Source organism: Varroa destructor, unplaced genomic scaffold, assembly GCF_002443255.2.
Source record: "Varroa destructor unplaced genomic scaffold, Vdes_3.0 BEIS01000004.1, whole genome shotgun sequence".
NCBI classification, from domain to species: Eukaryota; Metazoa; Arthropoda; class Arachnida; order Mesostigmata; family Varroidae; genus Varroa; species Varroa destructor.
In genome coordinates, this window is record NW_019211457.1 from 39,164,067 (window position 1) to 39,175,795 (window position 11,729).

An 11,729-nucleotide genomic window follows, 5' to 3' on the forward strand; every position below is an offset into this window, starting at 1 on the left:
TGACTAGCGCCCCGGGCGGCTAGTTTAAATTTCGCGCGCCCATGGGAACAAGCGCTTTGGAAAATCGAATTGGCTACTGCAATGGCCATAATACGAAGAAAAATATTAATATTGAATTAAAAAATTTCTTCGATTTGGCTTATGCCGTCGAAACGTAATGGAAAGATACAATTAGTGTAATTAGGTTACTATGAATAACGATTGTAATCGCATTTTCTAGACTATGAATTTCTAAACTACCGTCAGCGTAGAGTGATCTATAATGGATGTTAAGAACCTTTTCCAATATACTGGCTGCCACTGTGCCACAACAAATATAAATGTAGATTTGTAAGTGGTTCGCGTATTGAAATATAATAACCTATGAGCTCACCAAGAACAAAAGATAAGGTTTTGTTGTTCTTGAAGAAAATATTAGTATTACGCGGATAAAAGGGCGTCTTGATTTATCTTATCGGCGTTTTGATTAGTTCATTTCTGGCTATACCTACTCAAAACTTTAATATTAAAAAACTATATGTATTTGTATAACGCTTTTTTTGTAGTACCTAAAATATGACTCGAGTTTATTGAGGCTAAAATACAATTTTTCCAATGGTTCTTCACAGCTCTTTTCATTTGATTGTATGATGCAAGATAGAAATAATAGCCTGTTAACGTATTTAAAAAAGAATTGTACCATGTATTTACCGTACGATTTGTTCTAAATCCGAAGCATACAAATATATCTGCAATAGGTGTTACAAATCATTGTAAGAGTGTAACTACTATTCAAGCTTTGAAATACATTTTAAAGCAGTACTATATTTCTTTGAATTGCGTACGGCTTTTGCGTTTTTACTAAACGAATGCTTAATGAAAAAAACGATTGCAAATTCTGCGGTGAGTTGACGTATACTATGCGTAATGAATTATTTTTCGGTAAAAATCTATGTACCGCAACAAATGGCGCTGTAGCACCTCCCTTTGAACTTGGCGGTATTGGTGGCGAACTTCGAATTTCGAACGATTGGACATTCGGTGCTCTCTTAAACCTCTAGTTAATCAGGCAGCAACCAGTGAACTGCCTGACGGAATGGGTAATGGCGCTATCGGACGTAAAACCCGAAACATTTAGCTAATCAGCGAGCGGAAAGGACGGCCCGAAAACGAAAGTCTGCTACCAAATGGCCATAGTGATCCTTATTCAAACAATTCAATCTATATCAACAAAGGGAGAGCGTATGGCGGTTAAAGAACCTGAACGAATGACTGCTACCACTAGCGGCGATGTTGCTGATGGAATAGCAGCACGGCGAAGTGCTGGGGAAAACACGGTTAACTATTAAGAGTGGGCACGTTCCTCAATACAAAAAGGAGATGAAAAATTATTTACAGCTTCATATCAACTGAAAAAAGAACATCAATCTTTCTTAGAGCAAGCGAGGAGGGTGACAGCGTGTTTGAAACAAAGTGAGAAATCGACCGGCGGTGAATAGAATTACTGCTAACGGGTACGTATTAGACAAATCAAACAGAATACACGAATCTGTTCCTTATTGACAAAGGCAAGCGAGGAGAATTAAAAAAATTTATTGGAATTGAGAATTGACTTTTGAATGACCAAATAATAGACACGCGTATTAAGGTACAAATTGAGAGATTTATTTAAAATAAAAGATAAAGCAGATTAGCGGTAGTTAAAAAAAAGTGTTTCTTTTCAGAAGTAGTTGATATAATAATGGAAAACTACTAGTAAGGAACTGGACTTAATTTTATTGGCGCCACTATTTTTAGTACTCTTCTTTGTGAGTTTAGATCTCCTTTAAATGCTTATTACATTATTGCTTTAGAATGTCTTATTAAAATTCCTCACTGTGCAGTTGCCATCCCAAAGATGTCGAGTTTGTCGTCCCGACTGGGCTCTGCCCTATCGGGGCTTGACGAGGATTTACCGCGTCGTATTCATGCACTTCTCGTGCCAGATCCATCGAATGTCAACATTATTCAACACATTGTCGCGTAAGTTCCGTAAGAGCGACTGCTTGTATATGCAATATGTTTAAAAAAGCGAAATATGAAATTGACAGATCACCTTATGAATATAGTTAGTGAATTAATGTTCTGTCTAGGGTGTTTTTTTTAACATAATCAATTTGCTATCCAAGTTCATGTGCAAGTAGCGACTTCATGTATTCTCATTTTTTCAATCGTTGGCAATACGCATTTTAGAACCTACTCCGTTAGAATGGTGGGCCGCCGCATTATCTCAGCGCTACTTTCAAAAGCTAACCACTGCACACATAAACACAACAAGCTTATAGGTTATGTATGTACAATGTAATAATCCTGCACTCTTCAAGTGTCATAGGGAGTATTCGAATTAAACACAAGATGTACCCATTGTTGTATTACACTGTTTAATTTTTGGAACTTGTAGGCACCTGGGGAAATCAAATCTCAAGGATGGTGTGCTCGCGAATTGTGTCTTAGCGGCATTAGAAAGCATTGTGGCAGTGGTGACAAACTCCGCTGTGGATAATACGTCAGATGTGTCTACTTCGAGGTATTCGGAAGAGGCTTTGAACAAGGCGTTCGTCCTTGGAATACCGGATGATCTAATGAAAGCCATTGTTCAAGTTGTTTCGTTGCTCTATAGGCGGCGAACGGAAGCTCGCCAAGCTGCGCATATCTGTCGCTGCATGGCGCGTATAATGTCCCAGCAGCCCACCAAGGAACAGATTACTTATGTGGTTCATATCTTAAGCAACGTTTGCAAAAAAGACGCAGATGTTCCCGCTGAGAAGTGCGCGTACTCTCAAGAGTGCGCTCTCTGGTTTTTGTGGTTCTGTTTACTGCAACCTAAGTTTGCTGGATCGCTAAATGTCGGTGTCGTTGACGCCCACCTTGCGCACTGGAATATGCTGAGCTGCACATTGCTTCGTGAGTGGTCCTCGGGGTTGCCGCCCATGAAACGATGTATGGCGACTCGCTTGACCTGTCAGCTTATTAGATTGGCGTCCAGTTGCCAATTGGACACATTTCGGGTGCTTTCTAGTCTGAAGGTTAGTGTAAGGGAACGTATAAAATCTTTATACACTTGAATAGGTGCACAAAACGTTGATGACTTACGTGAATATCTAGGTTCTCCTGAATTTGATCATGTCTTTTAAGTAGGACGCCCTTGTAGCACGAAAATAATAATCTTCTTTATTCACAAGAATTATGCAGTATCTTTAGGTCTTTATGTGGCAGCACATAGTGACATAATGATATATATGTATTCAATAACTTATTTAATAACAGCTCGCAACTAGAATAGTTCTGAGTGAAGTGTTGAAAACAACTGACCTTTTTGTAATTTCTTGTTATTCAATATCCTAACAATTGTTTAATTATTTTGTTTGATTAAATCTACAGTTTCCATCAGATCTTCATGGCGTCATCACTTGCCTTGGGCAGCGCGATCTCGAAGGAGGTTTGAAGGCAGCACAGGAAGCTTCTGTTGTGAAAGAGTACGGGGCCATCTTAGATTATCTCAGCAATGTACTAGTTGTACGGATAGAACACGGAAAGAAAAACCTGCTTCAGTTGGCAGATACTACACTAGCGCTTGTTCGCTGTTTGTTGGCCATTTCTGAACAGCCCCTTGATCAAGCGCTTCTACTTCTTCGACATGTCGTATATAATCGGAGTGTGCTAAATGAAGAGGAACTGCCTCGTCTGCTCAAAGCTCTATGCACGTTGCGGGAACATCTGCCTTTTAATGATCCAAAACATTCCGTTTGGAAAAACGAGGCGCTTGCTAAGGTTGCAAACAATATTGCTAACGCACTAAAGGTTTGTTCCTTAATATACCACCAGTTTACTTTTAGTGGTAAGAAGAATGCAAAATGCCACAAAACTCATATCATTGTATCCACATACAAAACAGACAGTTCATACATCATATGCCTTGATGGCCTGAAACTCAGCCTACTTCGAGTTTTTGAGCTGACTTCCCCTTTTCCTGGTTGTAACAATCTATAGACGATAACTTACAGCAGAATAGCCCGTTTTATCTATTAGCCGTTTGTGGTAATCAGATAAGCTACTAAAGCATTTTTTCTTATATTAAAAGGTTACTCATTCGAGGTCTGCGAGATATGACTCGCTAAGGCCTCAGGTTATGGGCCTATGGGAACAGATGAAACAAATATCACCTGTCCTAACAATTTCCTATATAAACGTAATAATCCCAAAAGTAACCTAGGTCTATCTTTATGTGTACAGAATTGCAAGGAGGCGGATCAAGCTCAAAAGCTAGAAGAAACATTTGTGTTGATAATGTGCACACTTCTACCACGGTTTCCTGAATCAAAAGATTGCCTTCAGCTGCTTCGCGTGGTATTGATGGGAATCGAGATTGCAACAAGCATCTCTCCGAAAAACGCGAGCAGTCGCCTTGAGCCTTATCTCTCACCGCGTTGCATCGGCGCCGTTTTGGAACTATATGGACCCGACAAGGTTGACCCATTAGTATTAGTCGCCTGTGAAACTTCACTTAGAAAACAAGGTATGCAATGTAAGCTCGTACATCGCATTTTGTCGTTTGATGAGCTAGATATGGAGCTGAGTATTATAGCATGTTTGTCTTGAAATCGCAGACTCTAAGAGCGAAAAACCGAGTGGAAACGCTGAACTGAAACAAGGCGCAGGACAAGCAATTTTTGGAACCGATGTGGGGTTCACGTATTTGGCACTGAAGGATTGCGGTTCAAATCTGCTAAACCGATAATATAGAAATCACATTACTCAACTGGAAGAATATTTTGTTTTGTTTTTTTGTATTATTATTAATAATCATTAATATTTTAGTTTGGTTAATTTGTAAAAGGTGAAACTCAAGAGAATCGCTACAAGATAATTAGAAAGGAATAAGTCTGCAATTCAATGGTAGTTTTGTCAAACTAGGTGTACTACGAGTTCTAACACATTCTGATGCAATAGCTGAGGGAGCCTAACGCGTTAGGTTATTGTTCATGCACCCTATAATTTACGTTTGGCTATGTTTGTTAAACGAACGGCAGGACAAGCATCACTTTGCCTAGCTTCCCATAGGACTATGCAAAAAAGGAACAAACAACTTTGTATCTCAACCAGTTCAAGTTCACTGCTAGCACTATACTGCGTTGGCATTCTTATCGATTTTAGCTTATTTTGTCTTCAGATGTCTTTTTATTTAACCAGCTATCTAAAATGGAGCCGAACAGATTTAAATGGCTAGCACTAGAACTGTACGCGTTACAACGAATAGGAGCATCGAAAGAGGTAATGGACACCGTATTGGCTGAGCTCAGAGCGTGCCGGGTAAAAGATCAAAGGCTTGTTGACATCATAACAGTAATCAGCTTAAGGTGAGCGTTGCTTGTCAATTTTAGCTGCCTAACCCCTGTTAGCTTTACTATAATATATAAAATCTAAAGTACAACGAGGCATGGCCAATTGTTCGTACACTGTTAAAGGCCTAGTGGTTTGTTCTATCCTTAGGGCAAAAGCTCAGCACCATGGTGACGAAGTAGTTGATTCGGTGCGCACAGAGTCATCGAATGAAAGTATTTTGATAAAAGGTGCTCGAAAAGGTATTTGGCTTTCGGTTCGCCTTCGGCAGCTGTCGGAAAAAATCAAGTCCGAAATCGATAGAAGTCAAAAACTTCTTCACGAGGTTAGTACATGTTTTTGTATTAGATCCAGAAAGTATTAAAGCGCATCTTCTAAGAAATATAAAGTATCTATAGAAATGTTCTACACTATTATCATCGACCCGTATATAAAATGCCGATTTAATTTTATCGCTAGTATTTTACCGATTCATATCAAAGATGAATCTAGTTCGATTTCGCACATATTTATAATACATATATGCGTAATATATAGATTCGAATATAGATATTCGTAAATGTTTGTGCGAGACGCAATGGGATGACACGCATAATTGTGTCTAGCATGTAACAAGAAAATTTTATTGTTTATTATATCATATGCGAGGCTCGCATCGTTTTGCTTACATATATCAGGAGTTAAACACGCGATTGAAGTATGTCGTAAAAAACATCATTCACCACACTGGCCAAAGCTTTTCGTTCCTGGGAGCTTTCGGTTCATTCAAGACCGTGATTAAGGTTGTTATTAACAAGGTGAGTATTACTTATAAATACACTCTTTGTATAGTAATAAACGTCAGTAATGTGCTGTGTTCTTGCAGCCTAAAAGTTCCAGTCACGAGAATTCGGAAGCGTTTGATCGTCGCGAACTTTTGGATGATATGCCATTAGCCCTCCAGACGCTACGTTATTCGAATTATGTCGATCTTTTCCAGTCACTTATGTGGATCTTCGCCAACTATCAAGAGTTGAAAACCTTCGACTACTGGTACTCACTCAAAAAAAGCTCTTATAGTTTGAGCCGCCTAAGGTCTCTTGTGAAACGTGTTGCGTTGAATATAATACATCTGCATGGCCTTAATTAAATAGTCTATAAGCATAAATTTGTGTTCTTTTTATTTATTTATCAAAACTATACACAGATGCATATAAAAACGCATTACAGTATTGTTTTAATAAAGAATATCAACTATTATTTTTTTTTACTTCTTTTAAACAACGTGTTGTTCTAGTGCATAAAAAGTCAGCTTCGTCAGTTGGACTCAGTTTTCTAAGGCAAATTATCCTAGTTACCCTAGAAGTGGTGTCCTCATTATGATTCGGGTACTGCTTATATATTTATTTCAGGATGCTTCTTGCAACTGCTATATGGGATGACCTAAAACTGGCAGCTGGTTTTCTTGCCATTAACGGAGATACGTCGAATCATTTTCGGATATTAACTATAACCGACGTTCTATTAAAGGCCACATCAGCCCCGAAGTCAGTTATTCTTGAGAACCGTTTACGGATCGCTGAAGCTCTGGTACAGGCGCGTTGCGTTGAATTGGCAGAAACTGTCCTCATCAAAATCGACAATCAGATCCAGGCCGGAATCATGCTTGACTGTGAGGATTTTTTTCACTTAAGGTATCGACTTGAGATGCTGCGACTCTGGGTAAAAGCTGAAGAATGTGGGCAAGAACCGCCATCACCCGACCGAATCGAAGACCTAGCTAAATCGGTGAGGGTAGCAACCATCGATAAACTCCGCATCTACGGTTTGAATCGATACTACCATGGCACAGCCTTAAATCGTTGGGGAATAATTGAGAGCGGCAAACGGACAGCAATCGACATTCTCGAGAGTACATCACGCAATATGAAGATGTGCCTAGAGTATCTTGAGACGAGAAATCCTACGGTAATGACATGGGAAAAACTTGATGTTGCATTTCCGATGCTGTCAACGGAGTGTGTAAAAGCTGACGCATTGTTCGATCTCGGCTCAATGAGAGAAACAATTAATGTGACAACAACCAGCTGTTCTGACGGCCAGGTATTGTTCAGTCTGTACTTTACGCTTCGGCACATTGAACGGATGCTTCGTATTGCGATTTTTTTTGACCGGCCGATTGAATCAAAAATGAAGATCGTTAGCGATATCCTCGACGTCAAAGGTGATCCGTTAACAAAACTTAGTGCGCAAACTGTCGATGAGGAGCCGTTTAAAATCAAATCATCCTCAACGATACCCTATCACACTGCAATGTACCTGAAGATGAGGCAGATCCAGGACGCCAAAGCAGAAAGGCGGATGCCAGCTAAAGAATTTGTCAAATTCCACAAACGTCAGAGGCATCCAACCACTTGCAAATGTTATCTTTGTTACAGCCTCGGTATTCATGTCACCCTAAAAAAATTGGACGCCATAACAGCGCATGTCACGTTGGAAAAATACTCATGCAGTGAGCAGTGTGCCGAAACTCGGTTGGCGAAAACATTGCGAGTCATTATGCAAACGCTTAGTCTCGACCCCCCTCCTGAGGAGATCCTATCTTTGCGTGCTATTGGTCAAAAAGTGAAGCTTCGACACGCCTTTTCGCTAAGTCACGGATACGCATTGATGGGAAAGTACTCGGAAGCATTGTTAATCCTATCAGATGCGCATAGCGCGCTTCAACAAGCAGGAACTCGCCATGATCGCTTAGAGATGGAGCTGTTGAAATTTGAGTATTCATTTAATGTCAACTGGAGCACGGCTCTCGCACATTTGGGTATTTGCACCAATGAACCTGTACAACTTGTGCCTGAGCCGAATTATTCGCTAAAGACGCCAGCTGCAACAAAAAGGCCAATAGTTAGAGCCGCGCCTCCTCGCCGCAGACTTCCATTTTCGAATGAAACTAGTATTGACGCCGGTGAACAATCGAAGGCAAAATCTGACGTTCCCAAAAAAAAGGCGCGCGTGGCCTGCCTATCGAAGAAAACGACTGCAGCAGTCGTGAACACCGATATCGAACCTGAGCCTGAAACGGTTTCTACTAATAACGAAACTGATGATTTTGAAGTAACTTCATCAACAAGTGCTTCTTATGGAACACAAGGTAATTCTGTCATTCCAACCCGGAAAACGCGCAAACAAGAAGCTGAAGACAGGCCCAAGTTCAAACCACTCGATGAAAATTCCAGTCGAGTTACTCGCACAAGACGAAAAATCCCCGTGCCCCGGAGTCATGAGCTTGCTGCACCCACCACTGGAATTGATGATATTATTTGCGATGATGATCTGGGTCTTGAGGATCAATTTATCAAGATTAGTTTGGCTGAACGTTTCAACAAGTCTCTCGAAATGGATGGTGATCGGGCAGAAAAGTGTTTCCAAACGTTGATCGATGCAGCACGCCCTTGTATGCCCGTAGGGAAGCAGGTTCTGCTCACGAACCTCTTCACAAATTTAGCATTCCTGAGCGCATGGCGCGGTCACAAAGATTATTTTCAGTTTTACCTCGAAAAATCATTAGGCGTCAGCGTTCAATTAGCTGGACTTAACCGAGGCCTCAAGATGGTGGGTCATTATGAAGACGGACTATTGGATAGCAGTTATTTTGACTGGCTCAGACCAACGGTTGAATTTGAAGAGCGTTGGTACGAGAAATTGTGGAAATGGTGTGATCCAGGTTGGAGCATTGTACAAGTGACAGCCGCTTTTGAACGCGCAGTTACTCCAAGTCTCATTGCAACCAGATATCAAAAAGGTTGCGATCCACAAACTGTACATATAAATTCAAACCTTGACGGCCAGTTTCAGCGAGCTTTTATCAAGGAATTTGAAGACATAATTGTTAAAAATCAAATTAGTCTGAAGTTAGTGGAGAAATCAAAATATTGGAAACTTCGCGAATCCGCGGATCGCCGACTTTACGAATTCTTCGAGTCACTAGAAAATCAGTGGATGGGTTGCTGGAAAGGCATGTTTCTTGGTAAGCTAAAAGATGAAACAACGCAAAAATTCGTGCTAAATCTAGCAAGTATGGTTAAAAAGTGGGCATCTAAGCGAAAGGTCAAGGTGGATAACGAATTGCTTATCACCGGACTTACAGCGCTGCCCTTATTAAGCCTCGAACAACTGGTGACTATGCTCTATCGGGTTATAAAGCCGAGCCTCAACAGCGTCGAGGAACTTCAAACACTAGCAGCTGATATCCAAAATCAAGTACGAGAGAGCCAGCTGTTAACGAAATCATCGAAACGTTTGCCCGTTATCCTAGTCTTGGACCGGCACCTCATTAATATGCCATTTGATAGCTGTCATATGTACCATGATCATGATGTAACGCGAATGCCGTGCGTCGGATTAGTTGCTGCACAGGCGCAATTGCAGCGTGTCAGAAACGCGGCTCTTTCACCTGCTGAGGCTTTCACACTTGCAGACCCCTATGCTGGTTTTTATTGCATAAATCCCGGAGACGATCTTCCTGAGAGCGAAAGACGCTTTCGGGAGGACATGTCCGTGCTGATCAAACGATGGGAGGGCACTCTGGGCAAACCAATGGAACGCGAAGATTTCAAGAGAGTGAGTTTTTTTCGTCATGAACTATCTGTCCGTTTTTTTTTGTCATAATCGGTTAAATGTCCTATTGCTGCAGAGGTATAAACGGGCTATCTCGTACGCTTTTAATATACATTTCTTTGGCACGGTATTTTGATACAGGTGCATATCGTAAACTCCCATTCACTGGAGTGCCATGTTCATTTCAATACTTCAGATGCTGCGTTCGAAGTCTGTGTATTTGTATTGCGGTCACGGAACGGGACGACAACATATGCGCGAGCAGATGGAGAATATCAACATACGGGCTGCTGCCTTGATCATGGGCTGTTCGTCCGGACGGATGCGCATCGTTGGCCAAAAAATGGACACCGAAGGTTATGCCCTTCGGCTGGTACTCGGTGAGCGTTATGTTTGATGTTTTTTTTGCCGAAAAGTGTTTATACGCAAAAGCATGGTTTCAATTTACCCTGGTTATAGTATGTTAAAATATGTGGTGAGATTGTTGGTCTCAGCTGCCTTATCCTGCACGTTTTTGAAAAATGACTTCGCTTACTATGCTTCAGGTGGCTCCCCAGCCGTACTTGGCAACTTATGGGATATTACGGACAGAGACTGTGATCTATTCACCTACGCACTCCTTCGAACGTGGTTATGGAAAACTTGGCAGGATGAAAATCAAGAGCATGAAACGGGAGATGAACTGGTGCTTTCACGAAGACGAGATACCGAAATCGTTACGAGGGCTGGTCTAGCTGCAGCCGTCGGATACGCTCGATCTGCATGCAAGCTCAAATCCCTTGTTGGTGCAGCGCCGGTTGTATGGGGATTACCCTGCCTTAGCTACTCTGTAAAATAAAGCTTCCATCCCATTATACGTGCATATAGCTGTAGCTTCTACACAAATTGTAAATTATGACGAAACTATGAAATTCATTATATTTTTATGGTAGAATATGTCGTAGAAATTTTTCAATATAACTGAGGTAAGTTTTTGAATTTTTTCAATGGTCACAGGACGAACGGTTAATGACTGACTACATGATTAAAATGTGCGATTTGCTGATCAAAAAAACTTTTGTAAGATGCTAAATAAGTAAAGAATCTAATACGCATCAAATGCATTAGAAAATACGTTAGGTTAGGAAAACAATCAATGTTGTTAATGCATTATGCGAATCAACGAATACTTCATTCAAATTATCTCTTATGGGAAGGCGCAATACTTGTTATTGTGTATCTCATGCCGACACTAAAAGAGTACCACATTGAGTGAATGGGGTATGATGAATTTAAGGGACATTTTTGATTTTCTAAATTCAATTAGAAGCCTATGCAACAACCACCGCAACGTGCGTTATAGCATACACCAAACGTATGACTGTATTCATACAGTTACATATTACTGTATATATATAAGCAATGTATATAACGTAACATAGCGCTGACGAAGATGTACACACGACGGTTTGTATATAACTCCGAAGAATAGAACTACGAAATACGTTGTTATACACGTAAAATACATAAATCAATTTTGATAAAGATTGTATTAAGCCTGCGCTTAATCTTTTCGCTTGATCTAGATTTTGACAGATCGAGTAAATCTCTAGTGCGATCACGAGTTCAGAATTCTTGGTTGTACGTAGATATTTCTCAGTTTTTATCTTATTAATGTGACGCGCACTCAGTCTGATATGCCCTATCTGCCCACTCATAATACGATTTGGCGAATAAAAATTGTTTTTTCACTACAAACAGTTAAACTTGTTGAAAATAGAAATTTGTTACATAGT

At 40.5% G+C, this 11,729-nt stretch overlaps 1 protein-coding gene across 2 annotated transcripts; it reads left to right on the plus strand.

The window, feature by feature from the left end:
- Positions 1-1,047: 1,047 nt before the first annotated feature.
- On the plus strand, positions 1,048-11,489 carry LOC111248630 (uncharacterized). 2 transcript variants are annotated; one of them, XM_022801289.2, is made up of 12 exons: positions 1,048-1,493; positions 1,863-2,001; positions 2,420-3,044; positions 3,400-3,819; positions 4,252-4,534; positions 5,189-5,375; positions 5,509-5,683; positions 6,036-6,155; positions 6,338-6,390; positions 6,750-9,957; positions 10,151-10,334; positions 10,500-11,489. In XM_022801289.2, exons 2-12 carry the CDS (start codon positions 1,877-1,879, stop codon positions 10,790-10,792), a joined length of 5,673 nt encoding a protein of 1,890 aa, XP_022657024.1. In that variant the 5' UTR covers positions 1,048-1,493; positions 1,863-1,876; the 3' UTR covers positions 10,793-11,489. The 2 variants fall into 2 exon arrangements, with proteins under 2 accessions (XP_022657024.1, XP_022657025.1); XM_022801290.2 differs by lacking the exon at positions 6,036-6,155 and having other exon boundaries at positions 6,224-6,390.
- The last annotated feature ends 240 nt before the right edge of the window (positions 11,490-11,729 follow it).